The following is a 23,291-nucleotide window of genomic DNA, read 5'->3' as shown; positions in this document are numbered from 1 at the left end:
AACTGTGACCAACCCCGTCAATTAATAATAAATTTGTAATATCTACATCAATTCGTAATAAAGATTAAACAAACACTATCTAACTACGTTCAGTAAAATACCTAGCATTCATCATTGTAAAACTACGTTTTTTTGCTATTTTCAAAAATTTGTCATGTAGTCTTTTTTACTCCAAAGACGAGGTAAAATGGTACTGTCAAGGAGACAAACAGATCCAATGCCTTATTTTTTATTTTGAAGGTATTTACAAATGATACTTGTCAAAATAGTTCAAAAAATTTGGAAATTAAAGGAAAACATTAAAATGATGAAATGCTCTGCTCGAAGGCAAGTCAATGATCTGACTCAATTACACATCAACTCGTGAATTGATTCCAATACATTGCTGATACAAGGTAAGGTCTATAACTAATGTATATAATCTAAAAATAACTTATGTTAACTCTTTTTCATTAAAATAAACATCAAAAACCAATGATATCTAATTTGAAGTAATAATCTCAAATCCCACCTTGATTGTTCGAGGATTCGATAATGTTTGTAAGATATGGCTACTGGAAGTTAGATGTAGATTACCTACTTTACTGTATTAAATAAAACTTATAAAACGGATTTATTATTCTTATTATTTATTAGCTGTATCATTTTTTTTGGCTGTTTGCTAGGTATTTAATTTTAGTTTGAAAATCGTATATGGTATAGTAAAAAAGTATGTATAATTTGCATAATGATTTCCATATAAAGCTCCTCGCGAAAACTGCATATTATAAAATGGCGCCCGTAATTAACGCACACAATGTGGCGTGTTATTATGTAAAGCGCAACTATTAATCTAAAATGGCTACGCGACGCCGAAGAAATGCATATGCCAAATAGTTAGTAAAGTTGTTTTGAATGCTAAAATCAACCTTTGTTCTATATTTTTACTTTGAATAAGTTTACTGATAATTAAATTAAACACGATCAAAGTGAAGGTGAAATAACATATAACTATATAATATGGATATTAACTTATTATTCAATAAGTTAAGTTATAATTATAAATAAACTAATGGCAATTGTATAAATAATATTATTGAAGCAATTATTTTGGAAGAACAATTCCAAGGTAATGTACTTTTTCAAAAACAAAATGGTATTTATTGATATTAGGTTATGACTGAAATATTCCATAAACTAAAATGGCATTAAAATATATTAATCTGTTGACAATAAATTCGTTTTAAAAAAGATACTGTATAATTTCTTATATTCAATTTTAATGAACATATTTCGATATTTGTTTGTTTAATATATGTTGTTTTGTGGCTGATTTGGTTTTCACAGTATATAATAAAAAAAGTCAAGTGTGAGAATTAATACTCATCATTTAATTTATCGCAGTTCTATCTGATATTGTAAAAAAACATTACTTATCAGTTATTTGTATCTAAACGATAAATATTAATATAGGATATTTAAAAAATTTGAATTGTAAATGTGAGTATAGGACAACGTATGTCGGGTCAGCTAGTATAAAAATACTAATTATTTTTAGAACTTACAACATACATAATTGTTACGGTCATAATTATGATTTTTTTTATCAAAACGTGTTTATGGGTGCCATCAACGATTGTGGAAGGACGTTTGTCGTAACAGGGCATAAATTTATTTTATTATTTTGTTATGCTTTGATAAAAAAAAATCATAATTATGACCGTAACAATTATGTATGTTGTAAGTTCTAAAAATAATTAGTATATATACTAGCTGACCCGACATACGTTGTTACACTGAGTTATCTGATAAAAATATGATATGAACTGATATGTAATTATCTCACTAAAAAGTCGAATAATTAGAAATACGAGTTCTTTACGAAATGGAAGACATGTTGGTAGTATCCTGGATAAGTAGCAGAATAATACGAGTTATCGCACCCAAAGTCAAGACAGTGCGCGTGCCGCACATCGAATTACTTATTCGCTATTTTCAATGAAATCATTTTCCATGAATCGTATTACAAGAGGGAGATATAGGACGACAAATTGATAAGAATCCGAGCGTAACAGAACAAAACAAAACAATTTCGAAATATCCAACGATGGAATTTCTCTCATGCCAATGTCGGTTACATTAGTTCGCCTCGGTTGTGCTGCCACGTGGCCTGGGAGCAGAATCGCATTTTCATTATTTTCGAATGAAACCCACTCGGGAGTTGGATTACGAAATAGATTATTAATGGATGGAGCTATTATAGGAGACCAGGACAAATTAATCAAAATGCTTCCTGTTACGAAATATGTAACTGGTAACATGTGTTTTGGGCGACGACATAAATGTCTCCATGCGGATCACATAAATATATGGTTCTCCAAAGAGTTTTTTTTAGACAGGGCTATTACAATATTCAAAAATTGACAAGCTGCATGTAACATTTTACTGCTTTAAAGACAAAATAAAGTAATGCGATTCATTTTAAAAATCGTGACATGCTCACAGAATTTTATACAAAACTACTCGGTTTGTATAAAATTCTGTGAGCATGTCAGAATTTAATTAAATAACTCTATAAAAATTCATGGGTGGGCGCGGTTCCTACGCCACTGCATATATATATATATATATACATAGCTGGGCATTAACTCGTTAATCCGTTAATCGTTAATTAACGAAGTTAACATTTTGATTAACGAATTAACTTTTAAGTTAACTTTTAAAAATGTTAACGGACACGTTAACTTCCGTTAAAATGCGAGAAGTCCGTTAATCGTTAATCCTACTATTTACCGCACGGCACAGCTTTAGCCAATGCCTTATTAAACGGCATAGAGAAAAGATTTGGACTACTCCTGAATGATGAACAGTGCCAACTTGCCGCGGCATTTCACCCAAAGTTTCGGTTAATGTGGCTGGAAACGTATGACAGCAGTAGAGAGGAATGCAGTAAGAAAATGCACGGAAAAAAGGTAGAAGATGCCTTATGACAAGAAGTAGTGAAAATCGAAGGACAGAGATAGTTTAAGTGGCGGAGAGAGCAATGCGAGTAACAACGATGATGACGAGAAGGAAGGCTTTTTCAATTCTGTCACTCAGTCTATAGAAAAACCAAAGAGCTACAAACTCTTTAAAGAACTAGCTGTAAGTGGAATTCTGTCTTAAGGCAATTAAGGCGTTGTGCCTTAAGGCAAATTGCTGGTACTTTCCGTACCTAAAATTATTATTTTTTAAAAACGATTAACATTTTTGAAAAAAATTTACTTCGAAAAATAAGATTTTTGAGAAACTATAAACTATTGGACAAAAAATTATTTTTTTTTGAAAAAAATATGTTTTCTTTATTTTGACATATTTTGGAAGATCTGAACTTTTTTTCAAAGCAATTTTACTGCTTTAGGACTGCATAGAGACAAAATATAAAGCGCGTAAGCGCCGCGTCGCTGTCTAAAGGATAAACATTGGTACGGAACCCATAGAAATGTAAATAAAATTTATACTTATTGTTAAAATCTCTATAAAATATCTGATAATTTGATGTGCATATGTCTAATGATCATTTTGACCGCCAAATGGCATTTTTTTTTACTTTTTTTATTAGATCTCCGAAACCGCTAGACCTGCCTTCATGAAAAATTGATCAGTTCTTCATAATTGTCAATACAAGTAAAATGTTTTTTGAATTATTAAAATCGGACGCTCCGTTCTCTTAAAAACTGAGTTACCGTTTTTGGGTTAATTTTGCCCCATATCTTCGGAACGGCTGGACCTGCCTTTGCCAAAAACTATCAGCACGTCTTCTTATCAATACGAATCGAATGTTTTTTGAGTTATTCAAATCGGTTGATCCGTGTTCCCGAAATCGTCGACGAAAATTTGTATCCGCACATACATACACACACGTACATACATACATACATACCAACACACACACACACACACATACATCCATTTTTCTAAGGTATGCCAAAATGTTTAGGAACCTTTGAAACGTAAAGATATATAAAATTTTCATTTTCGATTTTTTGCGATTGCTATAAACTTAAGTTCACTAACGCAACGATATAAAAATGTAATTTGACACATATTAACGGATTAACGATTAACGTTAACTTGCGTTAATTCTTCCGAAATGTAACGCTTTAACGTTTAACGAAGTTAACTTTTTTTGTAGCGGATTAACGATTAACGAAGTTAACTATTTGATTAACGGTGCCCAGCTATGTATATATATATATATATATATATATATATATATATATATACTGCATTGCTAAAGTTTTACTGAATACCTAATATACGTTACAGTTTTATTTTTTTGAACTAAAAGCATTCTTTTTTAAGTAAATTTTATTTAACTTTTTACTCATAGTTATTTTTACCTTTCTCTGATATAACTGCTCTTTCTTTATGTTGTTTAATAGACACAATTATAAACACATATACCTTGAAGTACTATCACTAGAAATTTCTAGCAAATCAATAATTTCCTTTTTTCAATTGCAATCTTTTAAAGGTTTCGGGGGACATTCCATATCCCCAAAACATAGAAAAAATGAAAAATAACATTTGAATAAAGGATGCTTTTAGTTCAGAAGTATAAAATCTTATAAATGAGACATCTTTTAAGTGATAAAGATTGTGTGAGAATCCCTTTGTTTTGTTTGTTATAAAAGATTAAATACAATATTTGTATTACACTTGCCTACATTTATGTAGGCAAATCTTTGTAAACAAATCCGATGCTTTTGTGTTTGATAAAGATAAATTTTACAGAAATATTAAATTTTATCTGTAAAATACAATTAATGAATAATCCTAACTCCAAATTGGTATAATTATCCATATAATTCTAGTAAAAAATCTTAAAATAACTTAAGTAGCTTGTTTTTGTATGCGTCATTATCTCATTGCGTAGTAAAAGTCGTCATGAATTTTGACTAGTATTTACCCCAAAAGAAATATCAATTAATCTGCATACAGCGAAATAGCAAAAAAGAGCAAAAATAGCCGGCACGTGCCGACCACGTGCCTACACGTAGTGCTTCGGTAACACTATCCACCTATTTTGTATTGCGGCTTGTATGTGCACGAGTCGAGCATCAATGGCCAAGCTTTAGGTTTGCCTGGTCAGTTTTGAAAATAGAAAATTATTATTATATATACATACAGGGCCGGTTCTACCTTCCATGGAATGCAAGCGGGCAAACGCCTTACAGGGAAGCCAACACGTGATTGGGATATTAAATTTATACTACATTATTTATATATAATTTTTTTTTTAAATATAATATCAAGAATACTTAATAGATTATAATAACCATCTGAATTAACTATGGATTCGGTGACACAAAAAGCATATTTAGTTTGTAATGTGAGATCAGTAAAAACAATTAACCGATGAATTGCTCTACAAACTAGTAAATTATTGTTCTGCTCTGTTCTATTTGAAGTTAACGTGGAATCGAAAAAAAACGGACTTTGTTAAAAAATAGATACCAATTATAATAGAGAAAATGGAAAATGAGGAGTTAGTGCTTAGAAAATGGCTCATTTTTTTCGAGAAATTTAATTTTAACTTTTGTTTTTTGTTGCAAATGTTTTGCATCTGATGAACTTTAAATGTTGAAGACATACATCATGGTTCGGGTATAGAAAAGAACCAAATTTGAAAAATGGAAGCAAAATTTACTGGTGTTGCCCATACTCTAAATTAATTATTAACTATGCAAAAATGATACAAATACAAATATAATTAGTTTTTTTTTAATATAGTTAAAGAAATATGTAATTTCTTTGCACATTTTACAGCTCTTTGGACAATACTTTTAAAATGGTAAGGTAAAGATGAAAACAATTCGGTCTTTACAATATCACTAAGGAGAAATCGACGATGCAATATTGAATATTGTAAATAATGAAAAATCAAAATTAAATTAAAATTTAAAAAATCCAACTTAGTGTTATGTTTAAAAATGAAAAGTTAGTTTGCTCTTCCGGCATGATTTGCTCAATAGAATAAATCGCACATTATGTTTCAAATATTAATATTACACATTAGTTAGCAATAATTGAAAATTTAAAATTATTTGATTATGATCAACCCGCGAATCGTCTCGATTTTCTAAATAAATTTAAAAGAAATGTATTTTATCAAATAATTGTATATATAAAATTAAAGACTTTTGGTATTTCGAACTTATATTTTTCTGAGAAATTTAAAATTTATATTTTAATTTTTATCTAATTTAATAAATTGAAAATTTACAAATATTAACATGTAAATACATTTACAAAGATTATTTCTTTTGTTATCCAACTATTTGATATTCATCTTAAAGTTTTGCATTACTTTTACTTTGGATTTTAAATTTTAATTAAATTAAAAATCGTTGGTCTACCCTGTTCATCATTACTAATCGAGTAAGATGAAGCCATGAAATTCATTTTCATCAGACCATCAGTAGCAACACCCTACACACGTGACCAAATTTTCAAGTAGATTTCTATTGTAATACTAAACCAACAAAATGATTAAATATCCATGATAGAATCATTAGTTTCCAAGGGCGAATTTATGCTATGTTATATATTTTGAATACTGAAAATATAATTAATGATCATACTAAGTTTTTTCGTGGATTTTCAATGAATATATCTTTTATATTATGATTAAAATAATTATATGAATATATAATATAATAACTATATAAAAAATATTTATATAGATACTCAAGCACTCCTCATGCCTAATCCTTGGCCAAATAGGATTGTATATAGATAATAGTTACTTACCATAGTGCAGCTTTACTTATAAAAAAAAAATCATTAACTTTCGCTAATTATATAATTATTAAAGTCTCAATAAATCTTTTCCTTTGTTACATGTAACAAACTGCTTTGGCTGATGAGTCACTAAGAAATAAGTATTGTCCGTCTTCACTGATATATAACAAATAATAGGCGCCAAATTTCGGATAAAATAGCTATGTAATGTTACTTGTCTCTTATGTTGAAAAATCGCATGAGTTAGTAGTCACGAACTGTCTAAAGTTTAGACTCAAAACGCTCAAGTATTTTAGACAATAACCAGATCTCTAAACTGATCAAGTGTTTTTAGACAATAATAACTTCTAAAACCTAACCTCAAAATGGGACAGATGTCAAATATAACATTAGTACGTCTTTGTTGTATATATTTTTGTAGGTGACAACAATTTGTTGTCACTTTTAACACACGGAACAATCAAATTATATGACCAACGAAAAAACCATACTACACAAATTAAATAAAAAACAAACAAACACATATTTTAAAACCAATAATTAAACATTTTTAGGTTAGGAAACCACATACGAGTAAAAGGTAAACTGATGTTTAGGTTTAGACTTCACTAGATGTGTCACAACCACAATGAAGAAAAAAGCGGGGGAAGATGGTTGTAAATGATCAGCAAATTAAGAGAAAAGTCTGGCTTATGGCAATTTATTAAGTTTTGACAGCCATATAAAAGTACCAAAGAAAAACGAAAAAAAGTTAGTCAACACAAGTAATTAACATTTGGTATATAGAATTTGATTATTTAACGTTTAGTGTTGTAATTGTATTGTTATTACTTTTGTTACTTTTTAGCTGAATTATAAAACGAACTTTGTTTTCGAAACTGCATAATTATAATTAAAAATGTATTTTATTTCGAAGCTGTTAAATAATTGAAAAAACATCGTATATATAACTATACTACATATGTAAAATAGAATATATATATATATATATATATGTGTGTGTGTATGCGTGTGTGTATGAATGATTATTAGTAACTTATTTATAAATTTAGAATTAAATCAGAGATAAAGTCGCACTTATATAACATATGTTATAATATAACATATGTTATATTAACATCTCACATATGAAAAAAATATCCAACACCAACAAGCAACAATCCATCAACAGAAATCCATCAACTTTTTTTCCACAAAAATCCACAAAATTTTTTAATACCGAAAACTTGTTACCTGTTGCTTGTTAACACACACATGTTTCATAAAAAAACTGATCCATTTTTATCAAAATTATTATCAATTTAAATCTTACATACATAATCACTTTGAAGTTTATCTGTAACTTGCTGAATTAAAAGTAGCAGCACAATTAAAAAATGACTTTAAAATTTATTTTCACTGTATTCACCAGGCGATTTAGGTACTAAGTTCTATGTTTACCCCCCATGGTACTAATTGTAAGAATATTTACTGTAGACATCTGTTGAAGGAAATTAAGATTTTAATTTGTTTATATTTTAGATGCTTAGTTTTATTAATATCGTTATTGAGTACTTAACTTAAGTATTTTTAAACAAATATATAAATATATAGGTATCAAAAAAAAAATTCATTTTCATTGAAACCTTGAATTTCTGGTAAGGTTCATTTAAACTTGCCCCTCTGCTAAAATTTTGGCTTTGGTTGTTTCTGCATACAATAATGAAGTTTATTTGTGAACTTACTCTTATTTGAATATATAATTTGCAAAATATCGATATTGCATGTAGATCAATATTTCAAAAAAGTGTATACGTTAATAATCTAAGAATTTGTGAACGTTTTTTGAACTAACAATCAATATGATCCCAAAAAAAACTAGATTTTTTAAATCTGAACCGGACTAAAAGTGTTGAAAATAAGCAATGCATAATGTAAGAACATTATTGAAATAATAACACCAATTAATTTTTACATTTTTATCAATATCATTATTAATATTTCAGATATATTTATTTACAATAATCGTTATATTCCATATTGTGTACACACACAACATGTTATAATATATCATAATTTATTTTCATTTTTCAAAATACAAATGCATCCAAATAGAATAAATTTGATTTTCTGTATTTGTAAAACAACAGCGACAATCAACCACTCTAAAATCGTTTGTTACATTTATCGTTTCACGTACTATGTACAGGGGATATGAACAATTATGCATGGGGACTCCTTATTACAGATTAATATTCATATGAAACGAGCTGATTAGAAATGATAAGAGATAGTAGTTCTCTGAATTTGTACACATCACAATTAAAATTGACATTCTGTATTCTTGTGTCTAATTTTAATATTTTTTATCAAAAATCCTAAGTTTCAACTTCATTGATTCATTGCACATTCCATATGACATTAATTCAAGTACAATTTATTTGCGCAGAATTCACTTTAATCTTAAATGATCAAATGCCTGTAATAATTAAAGAATTATTTCGTCTTGCAATAAAATTTTATTTATGGTTACTGTAAGTTTAATAATAGGATAAATTATAATTCAAATATTACAAGCATTTGATAGATTGCTTTAAACAGTAAATTTACCAAAAACAAAAAAGTATAATTGAATTCAATATACAAAGATTACAAGCTGTAAAACAAAATTTAATCTAAAATCCAAGAAATTACTAATTTGTACCAGCAACTTTAGAGATATGTGTTTTCATATGAATATTACTAAATTTTTACTATATGCTATTTACAATTTTATTTCCTATAACAAATATAATTTACTGATATGGCAAACGTTTCAAAATTTAATATATAAAAATTGAAACTGGATTTGATTTACAAATACACTGAGATACATTATTATATACACGCAATATAAACTAAGATTTTTTTGAGAATTTATACAATATTAGAATATTTATAATTATTTACTAATTGCATCAAATTTAATATATTTCAAGCCCCTGCATCTCATTGCATAGTCTTACTTTGGCACGTGACAGTTAGGCCAGAGTTTATTTATTTTTGTCATTTGCATGGTTTCAAGAGATCATTTAGACTATAAGTGGCACGGCCTTAATATAATGCTTTTTTTCATGACATAAGCGACTATAATACAAATCGAATGAATGAAGTATAGTTTAATAAATAATTATATGAAATATAATAAAATCTTTCAGATCTTTTAAAAATCATAACATAAATAAAAATATTAATCGTCCTAAAACGATTCAATATTTCATTTTCTACAAAATAAATTTAAGACTTTTGTAGCGTCACCCGTTAACAACGTCACTAAACGTTAGTGAAACAATCACTTCCATACATATTTTTGAATCATTTTTCGATTATATAAACTTAAAATGCTAGTCAAATGTTCCGTCGTGATAAGTCCGACAATAATCACTTTTGTTTCATCACAAAACTTCTTAAAAATCGTGCCAAACTCAGTCGAAATTTTGGTGCCACTTCATTCTTGTTAAATCGGCGGCAGATTCAGCAGGAAGGCAATTTCGTCCTACACCATATTCATACCATATTTATCGGTAGCACCTGTACTCGCCATATATTCGAGTCCCGATGGGCTGAAACCTTGCGCGGCTCCCATACTGGGAACACCACTCAAGCCGAAATTACCACTACCGTAACCACCGCTAGGTTGAACGGCCGCGTTGTAGGAACCCATCGGGCCCATACTTTGGCCACCACTGACAGCATTAAAATACTCCATTTGGCCATAATACGGGCTCTGGGCGTAGTTACCGGCCGACGGATAATTGGACGCATGGTGGCCGTAATTCTTTATGTAGTCACCAGAATGCCAATGGAAATTATAATCGTGATTCGGCGTGTAAGGTAAACTATTTGTATTCACAGTCGGCGTCATAGGAGGTGATGGTGTCGTCATAACGCTAGAGTTAGAACCAAGAGGCGTCAAATTTCCAGCCGCTAGTCGATTGTAGGCCAAAGATCCATTGTTCCCCGTGTGATCTTGCTGGTGTTGGGATTGTGGGTCTTTTTCGTTGTAGCCTAATGTCGGTAACAGATGTTTGTTATTATGAGAGTTATGATGATGATGCGGATGATCGTATGTAAGTGGTGTCAGACCACCTCCCCCTGTCGATGATTCCTTTTTACAAATAACATTTACGGGTGGACTAACACTCGTCGATGGGGTAATCGGTAGACCAGGCGACGAAGTGTTTGCGTGCTGCTGCTGCTGTCCTTTTTGAGGAGAGTTAGTTGTGTTGTTGTTGTTGTTATTGTTATTAGAACCAGTCTTTGATGGAGCGGAAGATGAAGATTGGCCATTGGATTTTTGAGAGTTTTGTGACTGGTGTCTCGTTGATGATGAATTCGTGTTCCCAGATGATGATTTGATGGAACTGCTTTGTTGTTGCTGGAGTTGCTGCCTGCATTTCGCTCGACGATTTTTAAACCAAACCTGCAAATAATAAATTTATATTAGATAAATAAAAACACAAATGTTTGGTATATTTATAAATAGAAATACAAAAAATAAATAACATTAACTAATTTGAATAACATATAATATATCAAAATCATATGCCATATTGAATATTATAACAATTTATAATATCATAATGTATCATATATATTACGCATTCGTTTATTATCTTTACAGATTTCAGTTCGTTTATTACATTGCTTTTGAATTGAATACTAAAATATGAGTTGTTCAGAAGTGGATCTCAAGAAATGTGATTCATGAAATTATGTTCTTAGGCTATTTCAGTTTAAGGGTTCATAAATTTAGTCTCACTTAAAAATTTACGATGAATGTTACGTCTGACGCAGAAAAAGCGTACTGCTATAAAAATCATACCGCGTTCGCCTTTTTGCGCTTTGCTTTCTTGTTTTATTCCGTAAATAAAATAAAAATCTCTCATATTAGTGTACCACAGGTAACCATGGAGAAATAGGACGGCCTTTAACATGCTCCACCCATCGCGCAGCAACGTGAGTGTGGAGCGTGAACACACACATCGAAATAATCAGAAACGGGTTTTTCGTTTTCACGATGGCGTTCAAGGCGTACTATTCAATTTATTAGCGCGCACGCAATGTATGCAAGCGGGATATTATTCATAGTCACGCACATGTACAACATCTGTATATATTGATATAAATTATTGAGGCACGTTCCGACAGAACGATATATACAAACGCGACAATATCTACGATGATGAGTACGCATATGTGTGATTTATGGCCAGCTTGACATCATTACTTTATGACCGACCCGGACGGCGACGCCGCCATGCCATTGTGCAAAAGCAACGCGGGCAGCCGACGGTGGAAATGCAGAGGCTCGAAACTAAATTAGAGGCATTGCGATATAAGATCAAATAAACGAAATATTATTGATCTGTAAATATGAAATAATCAAACGATATTTATTAAGTGATAATTAACTACCATTAAATGATATTAACTTCCAATTATAAAGGCAAAATCGACGTCCATCCAAACGTTTTAGGCAGCCAAGTGCACTCGGAAAACCAGCCCACCAGGCTAAACAAAAATTACCCACTGATCTCATTTAGTAACTTTTATATTATTTCTCTTTTCTTCACTTTTATATGAATTCTATATTCGTTTTTGTTTTATATTATACTCCTAATACATTCTCCGCTGGAAGTATTTATTATAATCAAATTATAATGTTATCTCTCTTATTGTTTTATCTAACAGATTGCAGAATAAAACGAATTTAAAAAAAGTGATAATTAACGACCAGCGAATAAATGTTATAATTACTATGATGCATAAATAATAATAAATGTTACAATTACTTCCGAACAACATATTTCACATAATTTTATTTTCAAGATATTACTAGTAATAATAAAATTTTAAATTCGTTAATTCCCAGTATAATGGTAATACTTAATAGTTACTTGAAATTGCATCCAACATTTATATCTTTAGATTAGATAATTTTCCAAATTTCCTTAGACTGAATCAACTATTTATATCTTCATTTTCTATTATTATTATTTATATAATTAAGACATATAAAGTTTGAAAGGTAAAGATAGTTCAGAAAAAAAAGGATTGTAAAAAACCTAGTCTTATGTTAGAACATGGTGGTTGTAAAAAAGACAAATTTTTCAATAAATGATTTCATAAACACAATCTGTTCTTATGAAAGTTTTCGTAATGTAAGAATTAGAGATCAGGCAAATAAGCCAAACCTTTGAAAATGCAAAAAGATAAAGATAGTTACAAAGCGAAACAGTTACGATATCTTGATAAAAAATATCAGGAATCGTTCAGAACTCTTTAATTTATCAATTTATTAAATAACTTATTTTATATAGATTATTTAGGCGATTATATAGATAGATCTCTAGTCTCCTTCACACTTTTAATTTTATTTAAGACTTTGAATATAAAAATACTATAATATTTAAACTAATTAAATTTCAAATTTAAAATCATGTTTAATTTTATTTAAATTGCAATATGATCATATAAATTATGTTCAATTTTAGTTGAGTTTTTTTTTAAGTTGCAGAATAATCATTTCGATAGAAATATACGTTGTAATCTGATCCTTTGGATATGCTTTGTATATGAAAAATTCGAGAACATATTTGTTAATATTTCATGTACCCGCACATATTTTCTTTCTCTTCTCTTCATGAGTTTTTTTTCTTTGACAAAAGCACCTATGGGTAACATGAATAAAACAAAACAATGTAGGTAATTAATAATTTAGTTCTCTTCGCAAGTAATTAGTTATATCATTCTTCGTTATTTAGATCAATGTTGCATCATGAGCACAAGCAGCACATAAAAGCACGTCTTAAGACCATTGTTAATGCAAATTATCACATAAGAGAGTGCATATGTAATCATGTGGGCGCAATTAAAACGCAATAAATTTACCCCAGAATGATTGCAAAGATACCGAGCATATTAAGTACAGAGATATGTAATGTGTAAGCATTTACAATGAAACGACTTGTTGTGCAGTATTTTAAATTAATTATTTGTATGAATAATACATTTATGATGAATTATTTAGTTATTATTTAAACTAATACAGGAAAACGTGTATAGTTAATGGTCTCTTAATCATGATGGTAATTTAAATGAATGGTGTTTTGTTATAGAACTTAGTAAATTATTAATTTTATATTTATCTTCTCACTTTATATATCTTTTATAACTAAACGTTCTACTTTTACAGTTAATTTTAAATATACTCATAAAGCATTTTTCTAGTTTATATAAATTTTGAAAATATATGTAATGAGATGAACAATTCAAGTCGAGAACCTGTGTAATTATGAACATTAACATCCAAAACTGAATTCAAAAACTAATTTAACCAGATCATAGTGTTTAAGGTCACAGTGTGATCACTTCGAATAAATATGTTTATTGTTTTATGTCATTTATTATCGTTTGACACCAAAATTAGAGAAAATATGTTTCCTTAAAAACCACTGAAACCATTTAAAAAAATTAAAAGTATTTTGATAGAACTCGATAAATAGCATAAATAATCGGCGTTAGAATAAGCAGAAAATGCATTTGTTTTGTCCTGAACTAATTCTGAAAATTTGAAAATTGGTCATCCAATCGCCATATCATTTAGAAAAATCAGTCGTGCCCGATTGTTAGTTAATAATTGATTTTATTGTTAAGAAACAATTTTAAGGCACTTTAAGCTCATGCTAGGGTTCATGCTCTTAACGAAAATCCTAAAACCTACTTGGTCAATAAAGTTAGCTATAAAATCATCGAAGTTCAACAAAAACAATGTACTGTTGCCACAATTTTCAAAGTTAGTAAGAAAGACATAAGTAAGTAAGGGGGGGGGGGGGGGTAGTAAGTTATCAATTCTTCGGCTCTTTTGACTACAAAAAAGTGAACTATCTCACATCAGATGACAAATGTTTCCTTTGCCAAAAATATGATTTAATCCGGCATAAAATACAGAAATGTGGAATGGCTATGGCTATATATGGAAAGGACCACGAAAAAAATCGAAATTGTGGTGCAGACATTGAAAACAAAGTAAACTAAAAATATTTTTGAAATCAGTATTGAAAATTATGAAAATCTAAGAGCTTTACTCTTGCTTTCTTCATATAAATTAGTAGTAAAAAATGTTAAAATGTTATGTATTTGCTGGGCAGTGAGGCGTTTTAGATATAGAACCGATTAACCCCTAAATCCTTATTCTCATGGATTATGTCCAATATTTTCATATATCAAGGCAAAGAGCAACTCACGCCGAGTTTCAGCTTTTGAAAATATCATAAAAGTTTTATACAAAGTGATTTTACCAAAACTAAATCAATTACCTTTTAAAAATATATATTTAACGACTGTACTAATTTTGAGCAAGTTATACATTTCGTTTCTTGGCAGTTTCCGAAAAAAGTTGGTGTCTCTCCTCCGTTTATGAATATCTCTATAATAGTGAACTATGTGAAATCACAAAGTTCTCATCGTCAGCATAATTTTGACCTTTTGCAAAATCATAAATAACCGAATAACCGAACACTGAACGCGGTCTATTTGCTTTGCGTTCGTCACATCGTCACCCAGTGGAAACTGTCGCCCCGTTCGTCGCCAAATGTAAACAAGCATGATACAATTGCGAGCAACACTTTGTAAAGATGTTATAATAACGGTCATTGTGCTCAGGTTATTGTGTAAACAAGAACCCAGTTTTGTTACGCTCGTCACAAACGCTGTCATCGGATGGTTTTCTATTTAACATTAACATTGCCTCCTATTTTTTCCCGATATTATTATTTCCTTGACTGAAGGCGGTTTATTTTTTCTATGTTCATTGATTTGTTTGTTTGTTGACGTTGTGTACTTGTGCAGCTGTGTGTACATAGGTAACAAATGATCTTGGATGATGCGCGGCATATTGTGGAGATGAATGATGACAAATTTGTCTCGGTGATGTATCGATTGCGAATAAATTTCATCAATACAAGATTTATAGTTACCGGTAAATAACTAACACACAAATATATATATATACATACATATATATATATACATATATATATTAGCTCCAGACTGATTAGCTCCAGACATCACCTTTTATTAGTCTCAATTATATATATATAATATATATATAATTGAGACTAATAAAAGGTGATGTCTGGAGCTGATCAGAGACAGGAACTCTAAGAAAGGCCCACAAAAATTATTCGCTGGAGGCGAATGGAGAACATAAGACAATATAACAAATAAAAAAACAATATAACAAAAAAATAAAAAGAAAAGAAACTTGATCGGACCCATTGTGACTTCCGCGAGAAAAGAAAATACTATATAATAGAAATAAAAACTAGTGGGGCGCATGGCATCGGTACCAAAAATTATTATTTTTTTAAAAACGATTAACATTTTTGAAAAAACTTTACTTCAGTAAAAATTAGATTTTTGAGAAACTATAAATTTGACAAAAAATTACTTTTTTTTGAAAAAAAAATTTTTTTTAAAAAAAAAAAATGTTTTCTTTATTTTGCCATATTTTGGAAATTCTGAAATTTTATTCAAAGCAATCGTACTGCTTTAACTGCATAGAGACGATAGAGACATAAAAACTTTTTGCCCCGTATCTTTGGAACGGCTAGACCTGCCTCTGCAAAAAACTAATCAGCACGTCTCCTTATCAATACAAATCGAATGTTTTTTGAATTATTCAAATCGCTTCATCCGTGTTCCCGAAATCGTCGACGAAAATTTGTATGTAAGATATGGAAAGGACCACGAAAATAATCAAAGTTGTGGTGCAGACATTGAAAACAAAATAAATTAAAAATATTTTTGAAATCAGTAGGTACTAAACATCAAACAACCTTATCAAAATTCAATGTCAAAGAAGCCTATCAAAAATCAATGAAAATCAAATAGCTTTACTGTGTTTGCTTGAGTGCTTCAGCAGAAAATTACAGCACTGTACAATTTAGAATTTTAGAATTTTATTGAGATAGTTATATTTTTGTAAAAATATCCTCACAGCGATAGCTTTTATAAATATAGATAGTAAAAAATTGCTAGATTTCTTTAGAAGTGTAGAACTTTTTCAGTCGGTTTCAACTATTCCATCCATTTTAGTTTATTTGTCTTAACCAAATGTGTTTATTATTAGTTGTTCATTAGATCTTTCTATATCTGAAATATTTATTCCAGACGAGAATTTAAGAACTCTATTCCTAATGACTTAGGATTTATCTGAGAAAAATAAAACAAATATCATCAAAATTATTAGCCGCTTTCGATGCTACCAATTAATGCCATCTTCTGATGTCATCAGATCAGATCAGATGCAACTGCATATTTATATATAATATTTTTAAATAAAAACTTAATTCATACAATAATTAGAAATGTCAAATACAAGGTCGTAGAAAATAATATGCAGAGAACATAAAATACAAATTATATTTATTAAAATAATCTATTTATCTGAAGCAGACCCATTATCTATTTACTTCAGTATTTCATCTGATACCCCTATCAAACAAAAATCTTTTTGTGCCGAATTTAATAGAATTAATTGGCGTTACATCAGAAACAGCTTTGCATATCTCGAAAGAGCATCGAGAACCCGTTTATTTGATAAAGCAACCGGCAACACGAATGCACATGTATTTGTATTATCAGTGCTCGATTATGGCCTTTAGCCTGGCTCTCTAATCAAATCAAACGCGAACCCTCCTACGCTAAGGGCTGGTAATTTGTTGTAATGTTCTCCTTTATGATAGGGGTTCGTGTAGGATGAATAGTTCGACACCAAGAGTTCAAATAGTTGAATTACATTATTTATGTTTGCATAAGGTGAAAGGTAATGCTACTCATTCTCATTATTACTAGAAATACTTTGATAACTTACTAGATCTTTGATAAGCACTTCTATTTAGAAGAAACCTCCATTTAGAGAAACTTGAGTTTAAGCAAATGGGCTATTTTCAATTTTAAACATACCTTTCATATATATAGTTTCAATGCTGACGTAAATCGATATATCAATTATAAAGCAAGATCCACTACATTTAGGACTTTTCCCAACCCAGGCGCGACCAAGTACTTCACTTCAATTTTCACATAGGTGGCTAACTACTCGAGTAAGCGAGACCAATAAAAAAAAAAAAAAATTACATAAATTTACTGACATCGGTCAAAAACACTTAATAATGTAATCAGTATTAGATGAATTATATATTAAAAATATGCATTATTCTCAAAATAAAATAACAAATAAGAATTTTAAACTTGTAGGCTTGACCTTGTTTTAAATCTTGCTTACTTGACTTGTTTTAAACCTATGGCTTGAAATCACGAATTATGTTAAGAGGGAAGTTGATTATTTCAAAAAGAAATAAATAATAGTAATCATAATTTGACAAGTGATGGATCTTAAATTGTGCATCCCAAACTATGTATCATAAGTATTTAGTATCGATAATAATTTTATAATATAATATACATGGTATCCCAGAACTCAACTTTAAGCCGAAACGTATGTGGTGATAATATTGTGAGCAAATGCGAGTGAAATTTACTTGCAAAAATCGTGTTAATTTTAGATTTTTATTTTGTTATTTAAAATCTTTCATTATAAAATTATCAAGTTTTTTACCATTCTACAATCCTAAATGCACTTTATGATGAAAATCACTTTAGTACATTTTTTATAAAGAAAAGCTCCTCAAAGTTCCTTTCGTAATTCAACAAAAAGTTTTAATTCTTGAAAACATTGTGCATTTTTGTCATTATTATTTACTGAGGTCCTAGAAATATTATTTACGGTAATGGATTCAAAGCTTAAATAAACAAAATTAATAAATGTTCACCACAATAACTGAAAAATGGTCACATTTTCAAACTACGTGAATAATCATTTTTCAAATTTTTTTCATGATAATGATGATGAATAACTAGCTTGACGTTGAGATCTGGAACACCCTGTGTAGTAAACGCAGCAACTTGTTCAAGGTAGACCAGAGTGCATGCCAAATATATAGATCGAAAATGGTCTTTATAAAATTAAATGGATAAGTGATAAAAACAAGAAGAAAACAATTTATTTATATATTAATTAAAAAACTCACGTTTCAATTAAATAAAAATTATGTGAAGAAAGCTAAATTGAGTATAAGCAAAATCATCTAAAATTATACGAAATAGTGCACTCTGAATCTGTTTCTCTAACAATGACTATAGACCATTTGAAAATAAATATTAAAAATAAATGCCACAACACCCTCTGTACAGTTAATTTCATAATTTTGATTTGGGTCAGAGCACTTCCCTCGTTCCGGTCTTATTAAATAGAGTCATTAGAAATAATGTGCGCGTTTGGTCCCGAAGGCATTATTACGAATCTCCCGAGCTTAGGCTATAACGTTATATTGTTACTTCGAGTTATGTTTGCGTTTCGGATTGCCTGACGGCCGGGAGCCAGGCAATGGTTATCAGGAGCGGCGGTTGTCAGGCGGCTAGCCATCGCCGTTTATTTACATATAAATAAATTACGGCGGTAAATTATTGTACGACGACGACGTTTGAATTTACGCGTAGCGGCGAACACATTGTACGCGAAGCAGGTATATGCCAGGCGAGGTCTGCAAAGAGCAAAGATCTATGGGCAGTAAATAAGCACAAACGCTGAGGTGAGCTCATTGTAAAGCTTTAATTGGTTTGTATAGAATAATCAGCATAATTATTTAATATTTTAAATAATTTAAAACTATTTAAACTATTTGTATATAATGTCTAATAAATTACTAGGCAACAAATATGCTGCTAAATTTAAAAATTGTGAGACACATCAGTCGAATGAATGTTGAATCATATTGTTGAGTCTAACTTAATATTAACAATACATCTTATAAAACAATTAAACAACGAATACTTAAAAATTATATTAAGGTCTCGTAAACTAAACAACAGTGCTCACAGTTAACAAAGAAAAAAATACATTTGTTATAGATTTTCGAACCTTGCCATTGATCTGATTGCAGAGTCGTAAGAATCAAGGTATATCCATTTTCCTCTACTTTCAAATATTGTTAATATTTTTTTTTGTAAAACTAAAGCTTTACTTGTTTTTGAGATATAGGAGGTGGACCTTTTAACCCGCGGACCTTTAAGCACCGCTAAACCCTATTATATGATATATGTACCTATATTATATATATTGGGTTTAAAAAATATAATTAAAACGTAATTCATTACAAATATATCAATACAGATATTATTAAAGATCATATTTACACACAGAAAACGAATGCAATTAAAAATTTTAAAAAGTTACTTGAGCTGGCTATAAAATTAATATAGGCTAAATTATATGAATCCATAAAATTATGACTATTACTAAGATTGATGTTTCAAATAATATTGAGAGAATCGAAATTTATAGCATAGGATATGAAACCATGAAATAAAACGAAAAATGATTGTTTCTTCCGGAAGAGAAGTCATTATTAATATTATCTATTATCTATTATTAGTAGGTGGTTTTAGAAAAATTAGTTATACTATACAAAATCTTCGTTGAGATAATTAAATTTTGCGATTTATAATGAACGCGAAAATTATGAGTAAAAATGGTACAACCATCATAAACTTTTGTAAGCATATATCTTTTATTCTTGATTTTTATAAGCATCTTTTAGTATGGTACTCGATGAAATATTAAATAGTTCCAATATATTATCTAATTTGAAATTCTTTCGCAATTGAAAAAAATAAATCTTTAGACATAAATAGGCACAATGTTATATTTGGGCTCGCTCGTAGGTAGGTAGGTAGCGACGGGACTTGTTTCAGAGGTCCCGGGTTCGAGCCGGTTACTCGGTACCCACTTCGAGCAGCCTGTTGTCAGGCAACATTGATAACGATTTTCACTTGGAAATATAAATAGCAATATGTTTCCAAGTGAAAATAAGCCCTCGCCCGGCATTGTTGCACCATACTTGTCCTATTACAGAGATTGTAATAAAAATTTATCATACAGAGATGTGACAACTGTTTGGGTTGCCATCTGTAATAAAACAAACGTAGTTTGTAAGATATTAAGCACAACAGCTCATAGAACCCATAAGTTCTGATAGCTGTTCAAATAAAATTATAAAAAAAACGTTATATTTCGTATTTAATTTTTATAATACTATTATACTATGAGTAATATTGAAAATGGTTTAAGGTTTAAGTTCAGATATTAAAACGTACTTTGAACTTTTTCGCTGAAAAGCATTCAAAAAATATAATGTTCTGAACAATTTAACGCCTGCGTAATATCAATTATAAAAATTGCAACATATTAAGATCGAAAGACTAACTATATGATAAACTTACAAAAACAATATTCTATTCTTTTGATTTTAACCTGTATTTTACACATCGCGAATAAATGCTATTTATTTCAATTATTTCGTATTTTATTTCAAGCTTAAACATCTTTTTATTACTTTTAAGACATACATAAGTCCAAGGTATTAAACCAAAGGTCTGCACTACAAAGTACAGTTTCTGGCCCTTACTACAAATAATTTGTGCACGCCTGACTACGAGTGTGGGCCCGTTCTGGTAGAACGTGATTTATGGTCCGTATGGATTTCTACTATGTTTGTACACGCATCACGATTCGCGTTTCACGCGGAAAAGGGCGAACAACGTACTTATAACACCGAGGAGCTGTGATTTTCCGCTGTGGGGAGGGTGTTATTATTTTTATTGTCGCCCGATGGCATAGGACGCCAAAACGTGAATGATAGTCACCCGAACAGGATGTATATGTAACCCTAACTGAGATTTTGTTTATTTTTCGTTAATGGTTCGAAGTTCAAACAGGCTTTCGTGTATTTTGCACCATCTGCAACTGATATTTTTTATCACCGCCATATACAATTGATATTTCAAGCTATCGCATTAACTCTATAAAATTTATAGTTATGAAATCGATAACATTTTGCAATCCAACTATTATAATAAATTTACAAAATTAAGTAATTAATTAATTTTTACCTGTACTCGTGATTCTGGTAGGTTGATTTTCAGCGCTACTTCTTCCCTCATAAATATATCAGGATACCTCGTTTTTCCAAAAAGAGATTCTAAAACATCTAGTTGAGCGCGGGTGAATGTTGTCCTTTCTCTCCTTTGCTTTCGCGGGTTTACACCTAAAGATTACATTAAGATGTTAATAATAATATTGTAACAGTTGTAATTGTAAGTACATACTACCATAACAGATAAATTTTACCAAAATTAATTATCAATTAAAATTCGATATTGTTTCTTACGTTTCAGCTGCATATAAGACTATCTATCAGATTAATAAAAATAACATATGCGCACTAATTACTCTCAAATATCAAATATTTTTGTTTTCTGTATCAATGTAAATGAATCTAATTCAGAATAGTCATTTTTATAAGTAGTTCTACAACTACATATAATGTACCTAATATTAACACATAGTAAGAGTGAGCATTAAAATGAAGTGTTGTTGCACATACATTACACAATTTTTAATGCAACTATGAAATGAAACGGCGCTTACTTACGGTATAATCTTTGTTATAAAATGCAAATGAAAAGACCGAGAAGAGTTAAACCTTTAATAAATAATAATAAGCACATCTGCATAAATGCATAACGAGAATATTAATTAGCAATCTGCATTTAACAATTATATATGCAAACCTTTTGAATAACTGCAAAAACTAGTTCAAAAAATGATTCAGAAATATAAAATATTTAATACCATAGTATTATTACATAAGTATATTAAAGAAAATATGATTTTAAAAGGTGTTTTTTAGTAAAAGAAAATTTTAAATACTACTTGTAAGTTGTATATGGGCGATGATAGAATAATTAACAGATTTCAGACATTGCTTGCAGGTATATTCCGCTGAAGTGATTAGCATTATAAGTAAAAATAAACTGGAACTATGAATTTTAAGATTAACATCATTTTAACTTCCTGATAAAATAAATTGGAAATATTAGTTCTAGATCAGTATGTTTCGCAATTGCATCCCAAAAAATAGGACTTTTTCTAAAATATAGACTATTATCGAAAATATTATAAAAAATTAAACATAGAAAGGATTATTTACTGTAAAATTTATTTATTTGTAGAATTATGTTTTTTAACCATTAGGAGTAAAGGTACAAGATTTTGCTTGTATGTGAAAACTTCATGTGAATGTTAGTTAGTAAATGATATAAAAAATTAGAAAACGACCCAGAAAATTAATTTCTGCTAGCGTAGACACAAGAAAGTCCAAAGTAAAGCAAGGAAGCGTAACCATATGAACGAACTGTCGCTATAAAGAGCAGGCTGACTTAAGAGCAGAGCGGAGCAGAACTGTACCTATATATTGTATATATAGGTTCATATACACCTATGTACCACGTTTATAGCGTTTGTACATATTTTATGCACACATAGAAAACGACCTCATGAAGGAAGATAGAGAAAGAGCGGTTGCCTTTTCAACTGGGAT

General features: G+C 29.7%; 1 protein-coding gene across 1 annotated transcript in view; it reads right to left on the bottom strand.

Annotated features, from left to right (window-relative positions):
* Positions 1–9,727: 9,727 nt before the first annotated feature.
* LOC113385751 (homeotic protein ocelliless-like) overlaps positions 9,728–23,291 on the bottom strand; it is a 44,266-nt gene continuing 30,702 nt past the window's right edge. The window contains exons 2-3 of the mRNA XM_026623589.1: positions 21,802–21,956; positions 9,728–11,206 (exon numbers count right to left, since the gene is read on the bottom strand). Of these exons, the coding sequence (XP_026479374.1) occupies positions 10,280–11,206; positions 21,802–21,956 (1,082 nt within the window). The 3' untranslated portion in view covers positions 9,728–10,279. The remainder of the gene's footprint in view (positions 11,207–21,801; positions 21,957–23,291) is intronic.

Source organism: Ctenocephalides felis, unplaced genomic scaffold (genome assembly GCF_003426905.1).
Source record: "Ctenocephalides felis isolate EL2017-DRISC unplaced genomic scaffold, ASM342690v1 CF-g0.4_SCAFFOLD_03571, whole genome shotgun sequence".
Classification (NCBI taxonomy): Eukaryota; Metazoa; Arthropoda; class Insecta; order Siphonaptera; family Pulicidae; genus Ctenocephalides; species Ctenocephalides felis.
Note: the sequence above shows the minus strand (reverse complement) of the source record. Positions and strands in the feature narration are given on the sequence as shown.